General features: G+C 47.4%; 1 protein-coding gene across 6 annotated transcripts in view; it reads left to right on the top strand.

Moving 5' to 3' along the window:
• Positions 1 to 98: 98 nt before the first annotated feature.
• The window catches only part of FAM117A (family with sequence similarity 117 member A), a 31,843-nt gene continuing 6,142 nt past the window's right edge, over positions 99 to 25,799 (top strand). For 2 of the 6 annotated variants that reach the window (XM_075775472.1, XM_075775471.1), the window contains exons 1-3: positions 1,998 to 2,146; positions 3,558 to 3,697; positions 24,048 to 24,214. In XM_075775472.1, coding sequence (XP_075631587.1) covers positions 24,194 to 24,214 — 21 coding nt within the window. In that variant the 5' untranslated portion in view covers positions 1,998 to 2,146; positions 3,558 to 3,697; positions 24,048 to 24,193. Of the gene's footprint in view, positions 296 to 951; positions 1,057 to 1,997; positions 2,147 to 3,557; positions 3,698 to 11,276; positions 11,451 to 24,047; positions 24,215 to 25,799 lie in introns of those variants that run through there. The other 4 variants (XM_075775470.1, XM_075775468.1, XM_075775473.1 and 1 more) reach the window with 3 other exon arrangements.

Here is a 25,799-nt window from a genome sequence, read left to right as displayed (position 1 = left end):
CCTCACGCCAGCGGGGGCTGCCATCTTGGATTCGGACAGGTATCCTGGCGGCGCCGCTGACGCTGAAGCTGCCGGCGGCCATCTTGGGTTCGGGCTACAGGCTCTTGGCGAGGGCCGGGGCGGCGGCCATCTTGGGTCCGGGTATGAAGTCAGCGGGTTCCCGAGGATCGGAGCGGGTGTTTTCCCTTCGGAGCCATGTTGAGTTCGGGCAGCCCGAGCCCTCCCTCTGGAGCCATCTTGGGGCCGGGCAGAGGCGCGCCGCCGGGTCCATGGAGTGATTGGGCGGAGGAAGGCGGTGAGTCCCCGTTGCTCTTGAGGCGGAGGCGGGGAGCGCCGCGCCTCCGGCTCCCGGCCCCCCTCCCGCTGAGGGGGTTGCAGCCGCCTGCCCTGCCTGCGGCCTGCTGGAGGGAGAGGCCTTTCCCGCGCCCTGGCTCCGCGCTGGGCCGGCCCGGGGCGGGCCGTCGGCAGGGGCCTGGCGGGCCTCGGAGGGCCGTGCTGCTCCGGGCTTTCATTCTGGCGTTAATTAATTTTTCCGCTCTCGAAATATCGTTGGGGGGGATTTTTTTTTTTGTGAAAGTTTGCCTGTGTAGATCTCTGACGGGCCGTGTCCGCCGTGGACGCGGCTCCTGCCAGCTCGGGCCTCTGGCTGGCCTGGAGCAGGGAGGCGGCGAGTCCATCCCTGTGTGGCAGAGCGGGATTAAGCTGATAGCTGCTTAAATGTAATATATCACCAGCCTTGACGTGATAACACTGTCTGTGAGCAACAGTATATTGCTTTATGTAAAGACCTGGGGAAAAATAAGGGTATTTAGTCAAATACATGGTTTCTTTCCAACTGTGGTTATCTTTAGGCCCCAAGAATTTTACAATCCCTAATCCTTGTGAGTGCGTGTCATCTGTAGTCATGCAAGTAATACCATTTGTCTCACTCCAAATTGTTATTGCTCCTAGGTGTATCCAATCTCCTGGGAAATGTTGAAGGGCAAACCTGAAGAAGTCGAGATGAAATACCTCTGCTTTTGCCCAGGCAGAGGGGAATGGGAAGCAGTATGTGTGGTATGTGAAGTGGGAGTGTATGTATTGGCTGCAAATAAGCATATGTTTGAGCTAAAAATTGTACACGTTAACCCCAGGAAAACTATGGGTGGGTGAACAACTCCTTAGTAAGTCTGGTTATTTTAGTGAATCAATTTATAAGCCTACTGAAAGCTGGCTGCAGGAGAAAACACTGCTGCACAAATGCGTGAATTCTTCCTGTTTACAAGAAAAAAAAGACCTCATGGAATTTAACAGAATTTCGAATTGCAGTTGAGCCAAGATGTAGTGCTAGGCTAACGAGCATTATGCTCTCACATTATTAGACTGACTTGAAATGTTTAAGGTAAATTTGGGATGAACTAAAGCATTGCCTCGAAGGGCAGGAGGAATGGGAACTAAGAAGTAGTGCCCTGTTCCTTAAGCGGGGGAAGAAAAAAAGAGTTAGCCTGGACACTTTGTAGTTGCTCGTCTCCTGTGTATTTTGTATGAGACAAAGCTCGAGCCTCACAAGAGTGAATGTGTCTGATATAAACTGAGAAAAGGATCTAACGGAAATGCGGGGCAGTCAGGAGCAATGAAAAGGATTTCAAAGAGCTTATAGATTGCAACTTTGTTTTTTATCTCTTCTTGCATTAAATAGAATGTCTGTGATAGAAAAATGATAATTAGCTCAAAGACTGGTTCTAGCATAACATATTTGAACCTTGCAAATATCCAAACTCTAACTGAATGAAAGAGATTAAAGAATATGATGACCATGTGAAAAGTTGCATGTTACCACATCCCATTGAAATAGTTGCCTGTTGATAGCTACAGGATTCCTCTTTCAAAATCTCTATTATACGAGAGCTATAGTGCTTAATTGTATCAGATAAGCAAGTAAAATGTTAATTAGAGCTTCTAGGTGTTATTGAAGCTTACATCTGAAATAAGTTGTTTATGCTAATGCATATTAGCAGGACTTGCCACCACCACTAGGATGTTATTGGAAAAACAGAGTGAACAGAAGTGGGTGGTGTTTAATAACTTTCCTAGAGGTGGCAGTATGTGAATAGAAGCCAGGACTCCAGTTCCCCATGCTGTCTTAATGTCTCCCGATAATTAAAAGGTAGTGCAAATCGTAAGTCCTCTGTGCAGTTTGAACACTGAACTGACGTAACTCTGGAGTATCTGCTGTGTGTGGAGGAAGGGGGCAATGAGAAGGGAAGACAACCGTAAGGTTGCTAAGCTGCCTCATGCCCTCAGAAGAGGAAGGATCAGATAGCATTACAACCACAGCAGAGCTTGCAAGAACTCTTCTGTGTGTGCCCAAACTTTGGAGGCTTATGGCAGAAATAAATTTAAAAATCTTTTTTTTTTTCCATGAATCTGTATGAGAGGGATGTGCACAGCCCTTGGCCATGTGCCAGCGGTCAGTACTGAAGAAACTCCAGCCCTGGCATTTGTTGGAGCTGAAACCGCAGGTGTTTTCTAGGGGAAAAAGACAAAGGGATGTGAAACTTGGGGGACTGCGTGTGCTGGCAGGTGCCTTCCCTGTTGGTATCGCCACTAGATGTCAGTGCGTGAAACTGCTGCTTCACCCGGAAAGAGCCACTGAAATGGGGAATCGGCTTGGGAAGAGAGGGAGCAATTTCTTTACGGTGCAGAACTGGTGTAGCTGCTGCTTGCAGGGCTCTCTGCTGGGGTTAAGCTCCCTTTAGTAGGGTTCTTAAGACAGGCTTGCAGTCTCTTAACTCTGTCAGAATTTTCCAGGTAGGAAATGGGGAACTTCCTGATGTTATACCAGAAGAAAGTTTAGCAAGTGCTTAATGACTTGGAATTTCATGTTAAATCACACAAGTGATTTTGGTTTTTAAATCCTTGGTTATTGAATATATGTAGGTGCCATATTGCCACTGATGTCCACGGAGTTAGCTACCTGAAATCTCTTGGCCCTGAAGATCTTGCTGAATCTGTTGGAATCTCTCTAGGCCTTTTGCCTCACTAAAACTCTTTGGAACTAAGGCTTAGGTACATTTACTGTCATATTTGGGGGGGAAAAAAAATCTCTTGCTGAATCTTGGAAAATATAGGCAGTGAAAAGGGAATTTTCACCAAAACCAATCTCCATAAACAGGTATGGGCATCAATAGGTTGAAATCAGGTTTAAAACTCTAGTCTCCTGCCTTGGTTCCCATTTGCTCTGGAGACATGGCATTGAGTGAGCTGCCTGTGGGATCTTAACATAGCCATCACTTACATTAGTGCTAATATAAAGTCAGCTTGCTTATGTAGGAATTGTTATGAAGCAGAAGAAATGCTTGTAAAGTACTTCAGGTTTTTCAGTTGCTAAGTGCTTTATAAATGTTAAAGCATTTACTTTAATTGCATTGTGTGCTATTTGCTATGATGCATTCCTGCAAGGCTACTTTACCTACTTAAGCATGTTTTTAAGGCAAGGGAGAGAAACTCTATATAATGAAAATACACTATAAAAATATCTGAAGTGCTATACTTGAATAAACCTTACTTGCTTTTAGGTATCATCTCAGTGCAGCTCTGGGGGCTAGAGTTACAGAAAGACCAGGATAATGATGAAGTGCTGCAAAGGTCCAGAGCACTGTTATACAGATATGAAGATCCAGGACGGCTGCTTCTTTTACTTCCGTGTCTTCAGCAGGTGAGTAGAGAAAGTTTCCCCCCAATTTGGGTTCCAGCTTCGTATTTTTAAATGTTTGTTTTTTAGGCATGGTAGGTCTGGGCAATAAGAGCAGCATCAGATAACCTCTTGACCCAAACATGTAAAGCTTGAACCATTCCTGATCCAATTTGATGTGTCTTAAAGACCCATATGGGAGTGGATCTCTGTCTCTAAGGGACTTGTACCATAGAACAACTGTGGGCTAGCTGCTATTTGCTGGCTGTATTTTTGGATGGGGCCTGAGCAACCTGATCTATGTTGGCCTGGCTCTGAGCGGGGGTTGGAGCCTAAATTATTCTGACTGGTGCTAGCTGAAAAGTTTAAACTTGGTTCTTGACAAAGTGTAGTCGGTGATGTGCAAGCAGGTTAAATGCAGATGTGTGTATACAAATGGCAGAAGGTGCGAGGTACAGAATTTAATGTGGTAGAAAATCTGCTGTGGGGCCTGGGCTAGCAATGAGCTTGGCCCTCTGTATTTTTGAGTCTTGACTTCTGTTTACAGCTGAAGAGGGCCTTGGTATGTTTCAGAAGCAAACCCAACAGCAATGACTGTATTTAATTCAGACAATTGTAGTGCTAGTCTAGCCTGTGGGATTTCTTTGCTGATTGGCATATTTTTTTTACTTTCACATTAAAAAAAAAATACTTCATTGGCTGTTGTACATCAGGAGAACTCCAGTTTTGAGAGGATGTGTCTGCAGACAGTTCAGCAAACAGCTGGGTGGTGTGTTTATTTTTTTTAAAGCTTGAAGCTGGTTTAGATTTGAACTGATACTGACTTGTAGTATAAATAGTCACAGAACCCCCTGTATGGAGAGTTGTGGTCATGTACCATGCGTTGAGCTGAAGGTCTTGCAGAACACAACTAGCTGTAGGTGGATGGGGGTGTTTCAGTAGACTTGAACAGAATCCATGCACACACTCTTTCTCCAGGGCTCTGGCATGCAGACATCTGAGTGGGGCCTGTGTTTTCTGGCATCAGGAGCAGAGTCAGTTCAGTTTGACCTACATCTTTTTTTTTTTAATTGTAATGGTGGAGAAAAAAGATCCAGTCTGAGTTTTGCTGAAAGCAGAAGTTTTTCACTTAGTTACAGCCGAATATAGCCATGCTTCCTGGTTCCTTCCCTCCCCTGGGCCTCATAGTATAATCTAATTATTAAATAGTTGCAATAAAAGTACATTTTGCCCTGGCAGGACTGAAGCCTATTGAAAGGCCAGATATTTTTATGCCATCCTCATCCTGTTTCTGCCAAAATGGGTTATTTTTTTGGATTCTCTTGTCTGCTTTTTGGATTTGTGATCTGTTCCTTTAATACATTCCTTCCAGTCTAGGCAGTGCTCTCCAACTGCCTGGCACTGATGTTAATGCCTTGCTTCCTAATCAATCAAGTCCACTGCATGCTTCCTTAAAGGAAAACTCTGCTCATGTTGTTCAGCCCAATGACACAAACTTTCACAGGTGTAAGAAACATTTGTCACCAAAAATGACGCTGGTGTGGGAAGTAAAGGCGAAACTTTATCCTGTTTGGCATTTCTGAGCCTATCCTGTGGGCAATTCCTGTTCATAAAACTGACTGTGGTAGTGTGGGCAACTAGCCACAGACTTTGTAGCTCAGTTTCTAGCTGACATGAATATTTTGATTGTAGTAAGAACTTTGGGGATACTAAGAACAGGTTATATGTGTGTATTGTAGGGTCAGAATTTGTCTTTGCTTGCTGCACTAATTAGAGTGGTCCCTAATTACTGTATGCTGTGTCTCAGGTAGTTGCCTGCTGTAGTGGAGGTAGAGGGATAATTTAGGATGTGTCTATTGTTTAGATTGAGAGTGAAAATAGGAGGCAAGTAACAGAAACCAAATGTCACCCCAAACTAAGGGTGGCATATACTTGGAGGCTCAGCCAAAGGTTAAGAAAATAAGCAGCCCTAAGACAGAGTGAGACGGAATTGTAGTAAGACAAGGTGCAAGTAAGAACCAGAGTTAGGCAAAATGATTTTGAGAACAACAAAATACTATCAGTTTGGTACATTTGAGCAGCACCATTCCTAGGATGGTCTGATTTACTCTGATATCAAATATGTATCAATTTGGCTTCTCCCCTGTTCAGGCAGGTTTATCTTTCCCTTAGTTTCCTAGGAGACTGATTAGCTGTGTGCTTTAATGCTGAAGGAGCCAAACAAACACCAAATTGAATGCAAATTGCTAATAGAGAATGGATGGAGAATGGGAGGATATATCTGGAGGAAGCGCATTGCAAGATGGGAGCATAGCTTTTACACCAGTTTGTTATGCAATGTGATCACTGTCCTTTATACTTCTAACAGAAAAAAAACCATGTTGTCTTATTAGAGAAATCTGTGAGAAATAATGATTGGGGTGAGCAATGTTATTGCTTTCTGGGAGCTTGTGTCCTGTTAGATGTGTGCTGCTGCAAAATGGTTGTTCCTAGGGTAAGGTTTGTGTGCCAGCTGGAACTGCTGATTTCCTTTGAAACTCCTGTTTTTGTAATTATTCATGGCAAAAACAAAAAATAGTTTATTCCCATATGAACTTCTGGCTTGCTGAGCTCTGAGGTGAGCCAAGTAGGTTATTTTCATCAGTATCTGCATTTTTTCCTAATTACATTGTGCCAGTTGTTACCACACACTTTTATTTACCTTTATTGCTTCCAAATTCATAAGTTCCATGTTCTGGAAAAGATCAGCAGCATTTCTTGGGGAGCTTGTCTTTGGACTGCCTTGTATCTATGAGGGAATGATGTTCTTGTGCCAAACATGACCCTTTATGTAAGCTTTTTTCTATATCACATTTCTAATGCTTTCTAATCTAGTTTGGTTTCAGGAAATAGAAAGGTAGTGCTGTGTGACTGAGCAGCTGTGCTTTGCCAGACAGTAGCTAATGGGTGAACTAGAGCTCTAATTGCTGACACTCTTCTGTGTGAGCTGGGAAACCATGGGTTTGCCTAAAAACATAAAGCTTCCTTTAACATGTTCCCCTAAGCAAGCTGTTATTTCTTAACGATGACCGTTTTACATCTAATGGAGCCTGTATTATTCTGGGAAGTCTTACTAAGTCTCTGATGTTGGTTAACTCTTGAATCCATGTGGTTGGGCATGGGAGGAGAAACAAGATCCTCTCTTAGCATGAGATAAGTGGGATCTACCAGCATAGATCACAAGTCCTGGTGTCCCCTGCATGTGCTGTGTCCTGCTGCAGGCAACCTTTGTCTATCACTTCACACTGTCAAATGCCAGCTCCTGCGCAGATGCATGGCCTGGCACAAAGCAGGGGATTGCGCTGAATGCCACCACCACTAATGGTGATATCAAAGAAAATTGGAAGTCATGTACCCAAAATTCTGTGAGCGTATGATGAAAGGATCCCAAAGAATATAATAAACTTCACCCCCGCTGTCTCTGTTTTCCAGCAGGAGAAGCTGCAGGGTCACAGCACTGGGATGATCGGATGGCTCTTGTAGTGGGTAGAAGGAACCCAGGCAGCAGTGGAGGATGTTGCAGCAGCAGGCTGCTGAGACACGCTTTATCGTAGCCGTAGTTTTGAGTCCCTTGCCTGCTTTGAATTGCTTTGTTGGTACGTGACTGACTTGCTCCCCTTGGTCTCCTTGTGCTCATTTACATGCCCTGTTACGATGTTGGCAGTGCTGGACATCAGAGATTACTTTTAAGTGCGCTCTTTCTTTTTGGGATATTGGTGATTCATACTATTAGGAGAGGCTTCCTGCCTTTCCATGACTTAGTGAAATGATCTATTTCATAATGCCTCCTTACTCTTAGCAGGGCTTGTGCTCTGTTCCCAAAACTCCCACTGTTTTCACTGCAGGCATGACCAGACTGTGAAATAGCTTGGCTGGTCTGGTGAATAATCTGTTAGTCTCTTTTAATAAACTGCAGTTTTATTTATCTTGCTGCTCTTTAGAGCTTTTCATCTCAAAACATTTGAGTGCAGAAACTGTCCAGTAGTGAAAAGCAGCCATCTCTCTTGGGGATAGAGTGGGAGGCAGACAGGCAGGCATTTTACTCCACTGTTTAGAGTGAGAGGAATTTTGTTCAAGGACAATGAGGGAAAGCTTAGCTTGTGTGCTGAATGACCCTTTGATCTTCCATGTTCATGCTCAGCTGATCAGGACTTTAAATCTAAGCTCTGTCTCCCTCCTACCCGTAGCAAACAGCCAGAAATATAATCTCATTTAAGACTTGAGCGCTGGACCAGAATGACAGGACTGCAGTGGCAACTGTTCAGCCTTACGCATTTCCTATTTGCCTGTCATTTCTCGAGTGATGCTGACATAAAGAATGGCGGGTAGCAGTTCTGGGATGTGTAGTAGAATGTACTCAGAGGGGCCTGTGGGGAAGGGAAGGCCAGGCCTGTCACACAGAAATATTCTCCTGCATGCCTGTTAGTGCTGAGGAACCCGGCAGTGCTGTAGTGTTAAAAGGTGCCTTTCTGGAACGTGCTGAATGGGTTGGTCCACAGCCATGAGATGCATTTGATAATTCTGAAGCTTTTTGGTGTTTGCTAATGAAATGACTGGCTTTCTGAGACCCTGCGAGCTGAGAATAGTTAACTGGTGGTGTGGTAGGTCAGCTCTCCTTCTGTGTGAGAAGGCTACAGAAACTGCGGTGGCAGAAGCAGTGGAAACAAGCAGGCAGAGCATGCGGAGAAGTTGGATCCTTGACCTGCAGCCCTTGAGCAGTTGTAACAGATTGTGTTACTTCTGCCACTATGCAGCACATCATTAGGAACCTTAATTACGGGGAGATGACTGCATTGCGTAGGCTGGAGTGTAGCCTGCAGGAATGTAGGAACTTCAATTTTATAACACTTGCTCTGTGGTGTGTGTCTGTGTTGGGAAGGATACAGAAAGGCCTGTTCCTGTTGGAAATAAATGTGGCTGGCTGATAATGTGCAACTCAGCTGAGCTAGAGTGGCTGCAGCCCATTTGATAGGTAACAGCTGGTGCTTTCTTGCCTCTTCCTACTTATTAAAGCAAAATGTGGGGTTTTAAACCTTGAGGGAAGCATTTGCTGAAAGCAAAACTTGGACTTGAGGTGGAGTGGTGTTTAGCTTAGTTGTGCTGAACCACTTCATTTTTATTTTTTTTTTCAGTATTCCTTGCTGTATTTATAGCATGAGATATGGTGAGAACAATCAGAGGCCCAGCTGTGTGACCTCCTTTATGGTAAAACAAAACAGCCCAGAGGAGTGAGTATTTTTAGTTTGTTCCAGCTGTGGGGTATTGGGTTCAGACTGCAGTGCCTTAAAAAGGTAGTGTGACAGAGAAACTGAGAGCTGAATTTGAATTTCTACGTTGGAAGGACTGACTGAAGGGTTCCTAGAGAAGTTGAGCTACTGGTCTGTCAGTAAAAAAAAAAAATATGGTCAAAATTCCTCTACTTGGCATTTATTTTTTGTTGCAATTTTATGTTCTTTTGAACACCTGTATTTTGGTAGTTCCCTCTGTATTTCTTTTTCTCACATTTAATTTCCTGCTTCTCTGCTAATAGCTACTGTGGACCTTGGGAAGGAAATATTTTCAGGAAGAGTGTCTTCGACTTGACGAAATGTCTGTATACAGAGTAGTGGCAAGGTTTCAAAGATCAGTTGGGTATGGCTTTACCTTGTGTCTGCAGTGGGAGCTGGGATAGGAAGAGCTGTTAGAACAGACACTTGAAGACCCTTGTTTCATTTAAGAAAAATTTAGGTTGAAAGATTAAGTGAACAGAGAAACACTCAGACTGGCTTCTGGTGAGTGCTGTTCTCTCAGAAGTGCCCTTAACACTAGTGCTGTTATGGAATGTTCCCCTACCCTTGAGCAGAGATGGTTGTGCCTCCTCGTGTGACTGGAGTTTCCACCTTATCGAAGATCTTGCAGCACTCCTTGCTAGAAGAGATAGGGATGATTAGTTTGATGGGCGGCATTTTGTTTGTTTACCGATATCTAATAACCAGTGCTGTGGTTTCTGTCTCATCTTTGCCTCCATCAGGAGGCATGTTCTGTCTCTTCCCTCGGTAACTGCACTATTGCAATATATGCAGCCTCTTCCCCCCCCGCCCCGGGGTTTTTCTAGAAGCATGAAGATGAGACAGTCTCGTTTCCCATCTGCTGCCTGATTACATGCAAATAGAAACAGCCGGCCTTGTGAGCAGGGCGATACAGGAAGAAGATGGGGAGTGCTGCTCTGCCGCGATAGCCACTGGGGGAGGCGAACAGTCTGCTGCTGTCCAACAGCTCTCCGGAGAGGCTGGCGCGAAGCCTGGGCTGCTTTGCCACCTCATGCCTTTCCCCCTCTCCTTATCTAGCTGTGCCACAGCTTCCCAGGCTCCTGGGTTGGTTAGATCAGCCTCACCCTTCTCACTCGAACAGATGCTTCCCTTCCCCTGAACCCATGTAACTGTGTCTGTCCGGAGGCACAACGTGGACCTGGAGCAGGTGGAGTCTGTGGGTTTAGTACAGGTATGGCGAGTGGAAGGTGTGAAATGGCATGACCTTTATTTGAGGGCTAGTTACACTAAAAATATGTTTTAGGGGACTAAAACAAGGAAAAAAAACCAAAACCCACCCTGCATGTTGTGATGTCTTTCCAGGAAATCAAATTAGATGGTGTAATTCTAAGGTTTAAATGGAAGATGTGACCAGAAATGGTGCTTGAGGACCAGAAAGGCAGAGGATGGTGGGTGACGGGCTGCCAAGAGCTGGGGAGGTGAAGGGGTCCTTTGAGTAGGAACCTCATGCTGGGAGGGGCGGGGGGGCCGTTCCCAGAGCCTTAGTGCTGGGGAAAACGGGAGGTTTGCTGGGGCGGGGGGGAAGGAGAGCAGGTCTCATCCTGCTCCCCTTGGAGCCGGGGCTGATGGGTCGGATCCACCAGCGGGCCGGGTACCAAGTGCGGAGCAGGAGCAGCGGGGCCTGATCCTGCCCGGCCTCGGGCTCCGCGATGGCGCGTCTGGCAGCCGCTGCCGGTGTCCGACAGCTCCCCTCTTTCCGGCTGGGGGGCGGTTTGGGTTTCAGCTCCGGGTTGCAGTGAGATGACTGGGCCTTGTGCTTCCCGCTGCCGCCGGGGGGCGGGGGGGGCCGCACCGGGAACGCTCCGTGTGTCCCGTCCCCGCCGCCTCCCTCCCAAGGTGAAAGAGAAACCGCCCGCCCACGTGACTCGCCGCAGTCACCGCCGGACGCAGAACACACCCACTGCCGGGCGTCTCTGATTAGTCTTTGCGGGAAGGGGCGGGGCGTTAGGGCAGCCTTGCGATTGGTTTACTGCAGTAGGGTGGGCTTTGCGGGGCTGTGTCGTGTTGCGATTGGTTGTGCCAGCGCTGCGGGGAGGGAGAGAGGGCACGGCTTGAGTGTTGTCCTCCTTCTTTGATTGGTTGTGGCGCGAGGGATAACGCCTTTTAAGTGTGGCCATGTTTCTGATTGGCTACCGCTACACCGCGTGCGGGGGAGGAGCTCGCAGTCTGCTCTCATTAGCTGCGGTTAAGGGGGGGCGGGTCGGTTTGCTGCAGACGCCCAATGATCGCCGGGCTCCTCCCGCCGGCCCCGCCCCCGGAGCGCTGATAAGCGGCGTTGGCGGCGCGGGGGGGTCAGTGCGGCGGGCGGCGGGGCATGGCGGGGGCGGGCGGCACCTCCTGCTCCCGCGGCGGGACGGGGGGGCTCCAGCCGCTCCGCGCCACCGTCCCCTTCCAGCTCCAGCAGCGCCGCGGAGACGGGGGCCGGGCAGGTAACGGTGGGAGGAGGCGGACGGGCACCCCCGGTGTGGAGCCGGGACCACGGGCAGCCTCGGGGCTGCGGCGGGGCACCCCGCGCGTCCCCTGCACCCGGCGGGGCACCGGGGGCGGCCGGGCCCGGGGTGGAGTTCCGAACCGGCACCTCGAACCGCTCCGCAGCGTGCCCCCGCGGGGGAGCGCCTCTTCGCCCCGGGCCCCGGCAGCTGAGATGGGTCCGAGGCGGAGCCGGGCTCGGCCCCTGCAGCGGGAGGTCCTGGTGCTGTGCGCGCCCACCCCTCCCGTCCGGGGCAGTACCGGCGTTAGCGAAAACTACCGTGTGCTCGGGAGGCTTCTCCTGATCGGTGCTGCGTGGGTGGAAGTGAAAGAGAAACGAGAGAACCGAGGGCAGAGGAGCGGGGAAACCAAACCCGGGAGGGCACGACGAGCGAAGGAAAACTTCACCCGCGGGACGCGGCCCCGAAGCAGCCGGAGCCCTTTAAAACGCTGCCGTGGGCTGCGATGGCACACGCGAGGCGGGAGCTTTGATCTCCGGCCCCGTGGGGTCAGCAGATCTCCCTTCTGTGCTGGGCTCCGTGCAGGCAGGACAGTGCCACTGCTTGCGGTCTCCTCCTGGGCGGTGGTTTCACAAAAAAAAAAACCCCGACCCCGTGTTTTATGCAGCTGATCTGGCTTGATAAAGAAGCAATAATTTGATTTGCACTAATGGCAATTGTCCCTAATTGCATTGCTGGGATTTTCTGGCCACTTCGGGAATGCTTATTTAAATAGAAGTTTTTGGTGACCTAATAACAGCCTTTAGCTTGATGGACGTATTACTTTCGGCTGTTCACGGCACTGCTGCTGGATGTTGGGTTCTTGCTTGGCTTGTTCGTTATCTCAAGAAGCATTAAAATAGCAATGAAATGCTTTTTGAGTTAAATGTAAGATGAAAGAGACTTTTGGAACAGAGAAATATTTGTCAGGCTTTGGGCCAGCTGATCTTGGTGGCATCTGCTCAGAGCGCTGGTTTCTTGTTTAAATCCGCCTTGCAGAGGAGCAGGCTGCAGCCTGTCCTACAATGAGAATTAAGTGTGGCTACTTGAAACTTCCAGCCATTCCTGCTGCTGGCAGGGTTGGTATTGATCAGAGAAGCTATTAAAAAGATTTTTGCTCAATTTACACTTGAAACAAGTTAATGAAATAAAATTATTTTGAGCGTTAGTGTCTCCTTCCCTCTCAGCGCTATGCTGAAATGGAGGTGAGGTTGCTCTTAATGGGGCAATTACTCAGTAGCTTCAGATGTTACAAAGAAAATAAATCTCAAAGGAGAGCCAGGCTGCCTGTGATCTCTCGGTTGGGTTAGAGTGCTGTAGTCTACCTGCTCCAAAGCCTGGGGAACACCGTGCAGCTTTCCGAGGGCAGAACAGCTGGAGCTCTGCTGACATGAACCAGAATTGCTGGTCCTCATTTCTTCCTGGCTCTGTGCCTCACTGTTCGGGCTGTAGGAGCTTGAATTTTTCCTCTTGATCATAGTCATTTCATCTACAGTTTTGGAAGTGTTTAAATTTCCATTGCTCTCTGCTTCACTGCTCTTTGTAAGCCTCAATTTGCTCCCTGCGTGTGTGGGAGCTGTAACAGTAAACTGGCAGGATTTAACCGAAAACTGGTATCCTGGTGATTTTGTAAGCTAACACTTTTGCTCCTACCTTTTGGGAGCTCTGCATGGAAATCTGTTGCTTTATCATGTCTTTCCTCATTTGATTCTGCTGACTTTCTGAATTGCTCTCCAGCTGCGTGGCGGCTGGGGATCTCTGTGGTTCTGGCTTGGGGTTGTAGAAGAGGTGCAGGGTGATCCGAGGTCTGATCCTGCAGCTGCTCTGATAATAGAGGATCCCATTGAGATGAGGAGCAGCTGCTGAGTTCTCAAAGAGCTTCTGTTAAAGGAAGAGCTAGAGCTGGGGGATGCCAGGAAGGAGGTCTAAGAATATTTTAAAAGGAGTTGACTCTAGAAATCCAAGATGTTGGAACTTCTAGTGATGAATCCGATGTGTGTCATTGGGGTCAATGTTGTTGGCTTTTTTATTAAATTCCTTATCTTTTCAGTGATGTGGCAGTTGTAATGAGTTCGTGTTTGATCCTCTTCAGGTGCAGGCCAGACCTCTCCCTGTTGCATCGGTTATGCCAGGTTAGGTGGCTCGGAGGCGGTTGCTGGGGTAGTCAGAGCTCTGCAGGTGCCGTAACACTGGTATGGTTATGTGTTCTCTGGGGTGGGATGAGCTTTGTGGAGACTTTGAAGTTTAAATCAGTTAACGGCAATGCTCGTGCTGTTTGTGGCCTCAGTTGTTTCCTCTAAAGCCCACACGGAAGCATGCACTGGCCGGAGAGTTTCCACGCTTGCACCAGGCTTCAGCCTCCCTGAGAGACCTACCTGTGCTTTCGCACTCCTGAATCCACTGACTGTCCTCAGTCCTCATCGAGCATCGCAGGTCTGAAACCTGGTTTTCTAAAGCATGACACCAAAAAGGTTTTATGCCTCTTTTTTTTTTAGTATAACACTATAAAAACCAGGATTATTTAAATCACAGCTCGAATTTTAATTTGCAGACCCACTGGTGAACATAGCATTTTGTGAACATGAGTGGGTAAGTAGTCTTGGCCATCTGAATTGGTTCATGCACAGAGAGGGAGAAGATGGAATGTGGTGGGAAAGCAAAGTTATTTCGTACGCTACTCCTTCAGTGCACTCTTTATTAAAAGTGCAAGGAGTAAGCTGGGGTGAACACTGGGAGCTACCTCCCAGCTGTTCTTCTGAGCAGTGTTGGGGTAGATTTCCTGGACAGGGTAACTGCCTGCCTGCCAAACACTACCGCGGCTGTCGGTGACAGTGCGGCATAGGAGAGGAGCAACAGCGAGGTGTGGGGACGCGAGGCTTCGCCTGTAAATCTGTATGGTTGTTTTGGGGGTTTCATGAATGGCTTCGGCAAGAGCTATGTCTTGTATTTCACATTAACGCTCTGTGAAACCAAAGCTTTACTGATAGTCTCTCTTCACCAGAATTCAGAGAGATTCCCTATGTTTCCCACTCCCCCCCTGCAACCCCAGAATTATGTGATGCCTTTTAGTTTTTCAGGAAGTTACTGCTGGCTGAGCTGATTCATCTGGATGGGATTTTGTTGCTTGCCTGCTGAACTTGCCTGGTTTTGAGATGTCCAGTTGGTTTTGCTGTGTGGATCCTGCTAGAGAGACTAAGTGAGCAGACTGCCAAATATCTTTATTTGGTATCTGAATTAAACCCGTGCCTGGTGTATATTATAGTGGCAGACAAGTGGGACGCTATTCATAGGCTGTCTGAGTGTATGTTTAGCAAAATGAAAATGTTTCTTTAGAAATAAAAATGTCTGTTTACCACTCGAAAATGCTGTGGGATTGCTGCCTACGTGGTGGTGATACAGCAGAGCCGTTAATACCTTTCTCTGCTTCTTCCCCTTGCTGCAGGCATTGCATGATGAGTGGGGGGGTCTCCTCCCCCTTCAGACCTTACTGCATTTGCTTTAGCAGTTGGTATCTGATGGGGTTTTGTGACCGAAGGGATGGGTATAAAGGCTTTCGTTACTGAAATAGTGGTCCAGATGTTTGTGGTGTCTGCTCTTGAGTTTTCTTTTATGCTGTTTAACACCTGTAGTTTTTCAGGGGGCGCTTAAGCAAATCAATGAGGGGTACACAGGTTCGTAACGTTTATATCCTGCACCCAACTTGAAAGTGAAAAAGCTCATCCTGCAGAAGGTGTCTCAGTAGTAGCAGCAGCTTGGTTGGTATTAACTCTTCAAAAGAGAAACAAAAATCCTCAAGCAGGGGTGCAGAGTACTGACATGAGAAAACTGTGCTGCTGCACTGTGCGAATTGCTGGTTCGACAAACTTTGCATTTCCCAATTTTGGGATTCATTGCTATTAAGTAATTCTGCCTTTGCCTTTAGGGTTTTGCTGTGGGTAAGCAGGCCGATAGAGTTAAAGAGTTAAGCACAGGTAGGGAGCTGTAACGGGGAAAAATGGTCTTGGAGGGACTGGTTGAGGGATGTGAAAATCTTGAAGATGTCCTGCTGTTGCACTGGCCCGGAAGAATCCTGCCTCTGTCCTATGGAATCAAGTCAGTCTTTGTGTAAAACACAGCTGAATAGAATATGTGGCTCAGGTTTGGAGGCAAAGCATTGCAGGTGGCTTTGTTTAATGTAGAACGAGTTTCTCGCACAGTAATTGGAGCCCATTCATGGCATTGCAGCCCTCTGCTGATACGGATCATACCTTCGATCTAAACTTGCTGCTCCCAGTTTGTTAGCCTCTGGATACGGGTGTGGGAAAGGGGAAACAAAGGACACATCTATAACTAATCTTGACTTGTGTTGACATTCTGTGGGTGAAACAAGTTTTTCCCTGCTTTAAAATGCTGGAGATGACATTTAAAAACAAATTTGCGTGGGGAAGGGATGGGACTGTGCAGTCAGTTTGATCTGTCCCTTCTATAGCAGAATGCTCCAGAGGAACTAGGAAGCTCTCAGGTCATTTACCCTGGGTGGATTTTTATTTGTGAAGCTTTCTTTCAGCTGAGGCTTATCTAACACAGTTGCATGGACCACAGCAAAGTTTTCAACGTTTGTTGGGTGAGTAGAGAACTGAAGGAACCCAGGCACCTATTTGTTCAGAGAAGCAGCAGCTCTGTTCCAGGTGTGGTAGACGTTTTACTGTCTGACTGCATGGTGCAAAGGAAAAAAAACCAAACAAACAAGTAATAGGCCTAGCTGTGTGAGAGAAATAATGTCAAACACCAAAGTGCAATGAGTTCTCTTTATGCAAAGTTTGGATGATGAAATACTGTGGAAATGGCAGAATGGCAGCGTTGGCTACACCGAGCTGATCTTGGCGCTTCCCTCATGGTCCCCACAGTTTAAGATGACAATACTGATTTAGTGGGATTCACAGTTGTACAAGAAAGATCTCCAAGAAAGACCAATAGTGTTGAGCCTGTAAAAATATTTCCTCTTGGTATTTACATTAAACAGACCTTTTCTGTATTAAAAATTAGGCTTGTGGTACTGCCATTCAAACCACCTGCTAATGCAGGGTCGACTGTACAGGAAATGAGGGAAATATCAAAGACGGTTGTGTGGTTAGCCCATTCTTTAAAAATAATGGGAGGTAATTGTTTCCATGCTTGCCTGGAACCAGCTGCATGACTCTGGGCAAGCTGGTTCTCCTCCCCGTGCCTCAGTTTCTCATCGTTTCTGTGCCATCCTCTCAGACTGGAAGCGTTCAGGAACAGGAATTAGGGAGTTTGTAGGGTTCCTGGCATGCTTGAGCCTGAGGCTGCTGTCAGCAAGTGCTGTATGCACAATGCCGCTGTGCTTACCCTGTTTAGGCTAGGTGTAACGCTGAGCTAGTACTAGCTTTGGTATCCTGCTTCCCAGTTAGAAAAGGCACTAGGGAGGTGATCAGAGGTTGTGATTTATTTTATTTTTTTTTCCTTGCTGAAAAGTTGTTTCGGTAGCTTCATGTTGGGCCCCCCAGGCTTAACTGCAACTAGCCATAAAGATGGGTGTGGGAGGAGGGCTTGTCATAGTGTGGATGTGATTTATGTTGTGATATGTATATAAAGGACAGGAAACCTTCTTTTTCCTTGCTTTTGACCTTGTCTGTAACTAGAAATATCAAGGATGTCTTACTCTGTTTTCATTTTATTTTGTTTTATCTGTACGGGAAGATTTCCAAGGGCTTGAGAATCAGAGGTTTCTCATCTTGAGAGTGAGAGCCCTGCCTTTTGCAGTGATCTTGGTTCCTAGATGCTTATCAGGAATTCATTTCAGTAGGGTTAACAAAAGGGAAAAACTGAAACCCACAGCTCTATCTTCATTGCTTGGGTTTCACTCTTCTGATACGGGTGACATGGATGATCCTGGTAGCTCCTTAGTCATCTGTATCCTCCAGGATCAGCGTGAACAAGTCCTAAAGATCGAATGTTTGAACAAGTTTTTGCTTGTTTCTAAACCACTCTTACTGTTCAGGAGAGGCTGCCTGCCCATCTGGTTTTTTCCTACTTCTTACTTAAATTTCAGAGCATAAAGCCAGCCCAGAAGCACTCCCAGCCTGTATCAGGGGGCAGGAGATGGGCTTGCTTGAAGATCCCACCAAAGTGGTGCCTCGTATCAGGCTAGATTTAGGGAATGTGCACTTCAAGCAAAGACTTTGAGGATGTTGAAATTCTTCAATTTGTTTTATCATCTGAAAAACAAACTTTGAAAGAATTAAGTTAAAGGTGAAGAGTTCAGCTCTTTTCCTCCATCAGATGGGTGTTCAGCTTCAGTTTCAGGCCTTGAGTCCTGTTGGAGGGAGTTAGTTTCTAACAATGTCTGTGTCCAAAAAAAAAAAAAAGACAGCTTGAACTACTAGTGTCCCTTATTAATTTCCTTCAATGATATCTGCAGATGCTGTGTCCTTTGGGTAGCTCTCTCCAGCTGTACTCTCATGCAGCTTGTAACCAGGGGAGTGATTACAAAGCCTGGAATTTCTTCCCTTGTGCTCCCCGGGCCAGTTGTGAAGCTCTCGGGCTGGTTCAGCAAAGCCTGTGGGGCAAGTTGCTGCTGGGTTCTATCAGATGGGAATCCAGCTCCCCAGCCCCGGGTAGGGTCCTCTTTGCCCTTGCGTTTTCTGCTTTCCTGATGTGCCCCCCCCCGCCTTGGTGGGTTGTTCCTTTCTGTGTCGGTCAAGCGCTGAAGCAGAGAAAGGTTTTGTGGGGTTTGTTAGAGGGCTGTGCTTTGGGAACAGCAGGTACTTTTTTGGGTGTCTTGGGCTGTGTGCGTATAGTTTGAGCAAGAGTCATGAGGGGCAAGCGTGGTTTAACCACAGCTTCTGCCTTCTGACCGGAAGGTGCGATGGATTTCAGTGCTCTGAGGGTTTTGCATTTCTGTATTAATGTTTACTGAGATGAGCAAAGAGCTATGAAATCCCATCCTGGCATGGGTGTGAATTTCCCTTCAGTTGTAAATCGTCTTTAAAGGCAAAGGGATTATAATTTTAAAATATGGAGAGAGAGATGTAGAATACTTCCTTTGCAGAGACTTGAAGGGAAAAGACTTGGTGCCTGAAGTTACTGCTGTGGACAGGTTAACTCTTTGCAGGAGCAGCCGAGGGTTGTGTGTATCATTACCTTTTAATCTGCCTATAAATTCCAGGGTTGTTCTCCTCTTTGAAGCCCTTTAACATCTAAACCGTTCTTTTGCTCTACCCATACATATCAATTACAGCTGGTTGTCTTACTGCTGCCTTCTTCCCTGTTGCATTACTACTGAACATAACTGTCCTTTCTCGCTATTGGGCTAAAGCAAGATTATTCTTTTCCTAGAAAATGCAGATGATGTGTCCAGCCTTCAAAGGTTGCTGGTAGTCAGCCTGCTGCCTGTCTGGTACTGGAGATCATCTCTGCATCCCTGCTTGGCGTCATTTTCTGATGGGAGTTCTGTGGAGACCCCTCAGATGTGGATTTAAAACCTCTCTCGTCTTTTGGTACCTTGAGGAAGCATGTTCTGGCAGACTTCTGTGGATCTCCTACTCCATTTCTGGTTAAAGCTTGAGATCTTTCCCTTATCTGCTCCACTTAAGACCTGTCTGTAGCTCTCTGTGGAGAGGATATTCTTTTTCTCTCCAGCTGCTCCAAACTTTCATCCCAGGACCTCTCCAGCTCTTGATCCTGCCTTCATCCCTGTGTTGGTGGCTAGCTCTGACCATGCCGTGAATTCCTGTGAAATCCTTCTATTTTCAAGCACGTTTTCAGATTTCTGTAGTATACGAAGCATGAGATCTTAAATTTCATTAAGAACAAGTAAAACTGCCTGTTCATCTCCTCTTAGGCTTTCTGGGATTCCCAGGGCAAAAGCATTTATTTCTTGCAGAATCCTGTGTTGCTTTCAGATTGTGAAACTAAGATTAAGGTCCTGTCCGGGAGTGCTCTTGCAGAAGCAGGATGCGATGGCTTTGGTGTGCCACGAGGAAGTGCCTGGGCTGACTGCGATGGTGGCAAGCGTGGTTTCTGAAATCTTCGCATCTTCTGAACGCGGAGAGAGTGCTGTAAAGGCATAACGTTGGGAAAAGGCAGTTCTTGCCCTGTAAAGATTTTTTAGTCGTTGCTACGTTAAAGACTGAGACTGATTCTGTTGCGTTTCCTCAGTGCAGCAGTCGGGACACACAATTTCCTTTACCTGCTCCATCTGGAAGAAAAGAATTAAATAAAAACTGAGGATCTATTTCTGAAACTTGCTTGCTGCTGAGAGCTTTTTGTCCTATTTGGCAACAACCTGTCAAGTAACTTGATTCACCATGATGAAACTGCAGAGAAATCGAAATGAGATTTAAAGAGGTTGCAGTGTTGAAGCTTCAGTTTTGATCTTTCTCTCACTAACTCTTCCGCTGGCTGTCACTGCACTGGAAATGCCCAGTAAAAGTGGTTTTGCTCCTCAGAGAAGATACGTTTTCTGATCAAGTACCATCTTGCAGAGTGAGGTTAGATGAAGTGCAATTCCCTGACATAGTTTGTGGATCTCTGTTCTTCACATCGTCTGGAAGTCCTGCACATGTCTCTTGTCTGGGTGTGTTTTAAAACAAGAAGAGGAGAAGGGAAGACTCTGGATTTGTTGCAGTGTACCAGCCTCATCTCCTGCTCTGTTAGATCGGAGCTAGCCAGCTCGGGGTGATGCTATGGCCAAGACCTGCTCCACATCAAAGCTTTTGGTTAGAGCTGTAGCTCATTAAGCAGCACAGTCCTTCAGATGAACGTACGGTGCTCTGGCCTGGCAGGATGGCTGATTTCCTTTCTGCTGTGGGAGCTCCTGCCCTGGTAACCACCGCAGCAATGCCAGTGTTGTGCCACCTGGGCTGTATGCAAGTAGCTGTTGTGCAAAAAAAAAAAAAAAAAAAAAAGTTTTGCATAGAGATCTCCCAGTGAGATTGCCTAGGAAGATGTTAAAGATCAAGGAAGTGGTGCTGGGGTGCAGTAGGGGACTCTGATACACAAAATATTCACACCAAACCAGGCTGCTGGGTGTGTAAAAGAGGTGCTTCTGTGTCACAGGGTCCTGCAGTGGTTTGACAGGCCCACGAGAAACTCAGCTTAGGCATTCATGTTATCTGACTGCGTCCGTCCCCCACATCAGGAGCATTACCTGAATAAGATGTTTGTTGCAAAGAGCGTTGAAAGGTGTAGATGGGAGAAGCTGATACAGAAGTTAAATAATTAGCAGTAATTTCTGTTACACTGGGGTGGAAGATGTTTGCATAAGTTAATTATTGACGGAGTTGCTTAGGTTCCATCTGAGCTAAACTCTGCCTGACAAATTCTCTTGTGAAAGCTTACAGCTCTTGCTTGAGCTAATAAACTGAAAACTGCATCCAAAACCATTATGTGCGTCTCGATATTACAGGGAAAGCTTCCTTGTGTGGCAAAGCCTCAGACAGCCTGTCGTTCCATGGTTAACTTGAAAGCTGATTCTGTTTAAACAGGAACTGTTATTTTATGCTTCATCGCTGTAAGATAGACCTTTGCAGGGCCATATTCCAAAACTGTCAGGGTCTGAACAGCAGGTCCCGACATTTCTAAACATTCTTCTGCTATTAAAGGGTCAGTTTCCCCAGGGTGAAATCTAGAGAGGGAAGGAAGGAAATTTTACAACTCTAAAGAAAGTAATAATGGGAACTTTATTTTTGCTTGCCATCATTTTTGGATTCAGCTGTAAGTATTCTTTGTTGAAAAGTGACCCCGGAGATTTTTAAAAGTTTACTGAAGACTTTTATTTTCTTTTTAGATGCAGAGATTGGCTGGGCTAGAGAGTGTTTAGGAAGCTCTGAGCTCCCCGATGTTGATGTGGTTGGGAAAGACTAGGGACACTGCAAATCTGCGACTCCTGTACTGAAAACTTTCTACTTTTAAACGCACGCGTTGCACCACTCTCTAACTTGCAGCTGCACGAAAGCTCTGTGCAGCAACTGGAGGCAGCCAAATGGCTCCTGGAGATACGGTGACGGTTCTGTTATCAGTGGCAGCTTTACTGTCACATGAAAAGTAAAAGCGCCACAACCTGATGCTTCTCAGCTGCGGAGCTGGCTTGGACCCGCTCCAGAGCTGGTGGCCAGGTGGCAGCTGTGCAGCTCGGTGCGGAGGGATGATAATAGCACGGAGCTGTAAACAGGACGCTCCACCCTGCCTCGGCGCCTCTCGCACCCTCCTCCTCGTGCCCAAAACGCCGTGCTGTGCACGCAGCCTTTGCACCGTAAGGAGGGGCAGCCTGCTCCCAGCTGCCCCCTGGGCTTCTCCATGCCACTTAAAACCAAACTGAATTGTTGGGTAGCAGAGTTGCACTTCGGGAAAAGGAATAACAGTTCTTGCTGTTTGTATGTGAATAGCTTTAGATGTTTGTCGGCCATCGGACGTGATTGATGTGGTTGTCACCATGCAAAGCCACGGCTCCTCTGCTCCTGTCTGCCCTCGAGGTCCCTCCAGGCTGGTTTTGTCTGTGTTGCCCTGTTGAAGGTCTGGAGCGTGAAGGTGACCCCGGTCACTCTGGATGTGCTGGCTGTGTTGGGGAGCTCTGGGAGGGGTGTGGGGGAGAGGGGCTGCCCTCTTGCAGTAGCGTTCAGTTCTTCTGCCACAGCCTGGCTGGGGAGAGCAGCAGGAGAGGAAGAGACAGCTGGAGTCATACGTAATGGAGATGCAGCCTGTGGGGGCAACGAGGCACTGAAGAGGAAGCTGCAAATACGAAAATTTCTAAATTAGTTTCTAAATTAGAGTTAGTGGTAGATGTCTTTGACTGTTAAGCGTTGGGAGCAGGGAGGGTGCCTTGAAATGCCAGCTGGACCCGACACAATGAGCCTTTAATCCAGTGTGGACCTTACGAGGTGTGGCTGTCATGCAAGGACTAATGCTTCTCTCGCCCTCCCACATGGCTTTTTGTTCCTACCCTTTTCTCACCTAGAATTCGAATTCCACTGCTCAAATGGTATTTTAGCTGATAAAAAGATGTATTTAACAGGCCATTTCCCTGGAACTGAGACTGTGAGCCGCAGCACCTTTGTATACAGAGGTATTTGGCAAACACAACGTCGTGCTTAACAGTTTTAGCACTGGTTTTAGCATGGTTAACTAGCCGCATGCCTGCCATGCCCCTGTTTTGGGGAGGAAGGAGAGAATGTCTGTACACAAAGCACCTGGAGCAGAGCGCTGTGCGTGGCCTTAATATCTTGCCAGGAGGCCATAGGGCTGGTTCTAATGTGCGTGGTAATTTGCATGTCTAATCAAAATGAAATGCAAACAAACTTTCCTGCTGGCTTGAACTTGCCTCTTTCTTGCTACCTTTTTGGTTTTGACGATAACAGCTTTTTTCAGCTGCAGGGGTGACACTGGGGGTGCAGAACAGGGCAGCGGTACTGTCTGCCGGTGGCTCCGGGTCAATCGCATCTAGTTTGGAGCCAGCCGGGATGCGATGGAGGAGAGAGGGAATGCGAGTGAAGCGTGTGTGCTCTGTCTCCCCTCGCTGTAGCCTGCCAAGAGAGACCCTTGGCTCTGTGTCCTCGTGATGGGATTGCGCTGGTGTGCGTCATTGCTGACACACAAACTTAAACCAGTCTTATTTACAAAGGTTTTCTGTTAATCGTGTTTCTAGCTACGGTTATGAAAGTAATGTCTGAACAGGCAGTGCGGCCATCCTGTGGATGCTGGGCAGACCCAGAGCTCCTGGATTTGAGCTCAGGTCCTGCCAACGATGGGTTATGACAGCGAACAGGTTGCGCATCTCCCTTTCTGGTCTCTGCTGAGTGAATTCTCGCACCTACTAATGACACCAGGCACTCGTGTAGTCCCACTGGAGGGTCTAAAACTTTGCAGACTTTCTTTTGGCCTCCTTGAAACTGGAAGCGAGCAATAGCGTGCTTCCTTGGGGGAAACTGAGGCACGCAGGTGCCCTTCACTGCTGGGTCTTAGCCTGCATTCTCTGACTAAGCGTTGTGCTCCAATTAGTAAGAAAGTGGGGGGTTTTCTGCAGTGCTCATGCCAAAGCAATGTGGGCATGCCGAGTATTGCACTCGGTTGTGTAGCAGCTCCCTCGACTTCGACTGGAATGTCTAATCAATGGCTTCAAGCACCACTTAAGGACTGTAATAAAATCTCTGCTGCTAGAGAAGCAATCTCTTGGTGATAGCGTGAATACAGCTCTCCACAGCGGAGCGAGTAGGAGGGCAGACCGAGCAGTCGATCCAGCAGCCCTTGCTGGCCCACTCCACTGAAGTGGTGTTTCTGTTGCTGCTTGTTTTCGATAGCTGACTCGGAGCAGGAACGCTGCCCGCGCTGAGGCTGAGCCACAGTGCGGCCTTGGCAGGGAAGAGCTGCTGCTGTGAGAGTGGGAACTCACTGGGCACGTTCGAAGCAAGAGGTTTCCAAAAAGTAAATGGACTTCTCCAGGCTGTATGTGCTAGTTCCCTTCTTGTGACCTTTGCAATGGTCGTGGGCTCGTTAATTGTGATAGCAGTTGCCAAATCTTGGCCTTGGAAGTCTAATTTTCTTCTCTTTTCCCCCATCTAGCCAGCGTTCCCTGCGCTGCCGCGGTTGAGAAGACTGGCCGTCCCCGGCAGCCCCACGTGCGGCGCACCTCTTCGCTAGACACCATCGTGGGCTCCTACCTGTTGGGACAGTGGCCACGGGACACTGAAGGAGCTTCCGCTTCGTGCATGAATGACAAAGCTACCCAGGTATAAATGCCTGAAGTCTGGGCAGGACAGGGCTGTGTAAACTGGGGGTGAATAGGGAAGGCATTAAGTTCCCATCCGTCCAGCTGCAACTTTCTAGGAAGGGGTTTTTTTCCCCTGCTTCTCAGCTTCAATTGATTCCACTTTGGTGCAGAGTTAGAATTTCCTTGGCCTTGTTTGGAGGCAGATGGCCTCTGGCTTTCTGCTCCAGTACTGGCTCAGTGCTATTTATTTTTTTTCTGGCTTGCATTTCTGGGCCAAGTCCTTACATAACGCTCGCGGGCTGCGTGCCACACGCTGCGAGAAGTCGAGGGTGCTCCGGCAGAAGGGCTCACCAGCACGAACGGCACAGCTCTCTGCTGTAGGATGGAAAAGCTCCAGACCTCGAGGAACTCTTAGCAACCTGTAAATATTACTGTATGGCAGCAAATAGCACTTGCCTATCTGCAGAGGTGAACGATTTTAGAAGGATAAGAGCATCCGTTTGCTTAATGAGTCGTTTATTTAGCACATTCAATCTCTGTTAACTTGCTGTTTGATCTTTGCTATTCAACAATTTATTACTGGGCTGTTTGCAGGAAATGCTCAATTGGATTCCAACTTCCATTGTCCTTTTCCAAAGTATTCTTGTCTGCTTTTGTTTCAGTTCTAGTGCCCAAGAGCGCTGCTGAGAGCAGAGGGCGTGCTGGAAAGGAAGGGAAAGAATTCATCTAACTTTATTTCCGAGTCAGGGAAGCACACTCTTCCTTTCTGTCTTCACCAGCAGTGGGAACACTTAACCGTGGTGTTTTGGGGCTAATTAGTTTTTCTTGCATGTGGCCCTTTTGGGGAAAGGGTTGGAGAAGAGGGACACCTCCGTCTTCCTGGAATGGAAGATACCGGGATGGTAATTCCCATTCTGCTGAGCGCGGAGCTGATGGCTCCTCTGCAGTGAACAGGCCAGGTGTGCCCCAGCCTTTCATCGGTTATCTGCAAGTGTCTTGCAAATGCTAATTTTCACCTTGCAACACACCCGTGCAATGAGCAGCGATCTGCTCTGCGTGGCAAATGACTTGTCTGTTGAAAGCTGGGAATAAAGTCCTTGGGTCTAGACTGCTGTGTGCATTAACGAAATGTTCCTCGTGTAACCTCCGGGACTTTGCCACTCCTTCCGTGTTTTCAGGCTTAATAGTTATCAAACTTGGAACTTTCTCTGCTAGCCAGCACATGTTTACTTCCCTCCTTATTCAGCTGCTGATCAGCTGTTTTGCAGAGCTCTGTAGATTTGCTATCGTAAGGTGGTTAAGCGAGAGATACAACTGCAGGTGCTCGGTGTGGGGGTGAGGATGGCAGCACTATACACAATTGGAGCTTGTGGCTTTATCTTGCTGCGCAAAGCATTTTTTTTTTCTCTCCTTTTTCTGAGGAAGCGGTTTTGCCACAGTTAGTACAAAAGGTTCCGTAATTTCCTTCTGCCTTGACAGTCTGCCCACGAGAGGTGGGACGCATATGCGCTCTTCATTTTCAGGCCTTCCTATTGCAAACAGCTTTTTTTTTTTTTTTTTTTTCCTTTTTAGGCCCTATTTTTTTGGTGAGCACTGGTGCAGCG

Source organism: Balearica regulorum, chromosome 24, assembly GCF_011004875.1.
Source record: "Balearica regulorum gibbericeps isolate bBalReg1 chromosome 24, bBalReg1.pri, whole genome shotgun sequence".
Classification (NCBI taxonomy): Eukaryota; Metazoa; Chordata; class Aves; order Gruiformes; family Gruidae; genus Balearica; species Balearica regulorum.
Note: the sequence above shows the minus strand (reverse complement) of the source record. Positions and strands in the feature narration are given on the sequence as shown.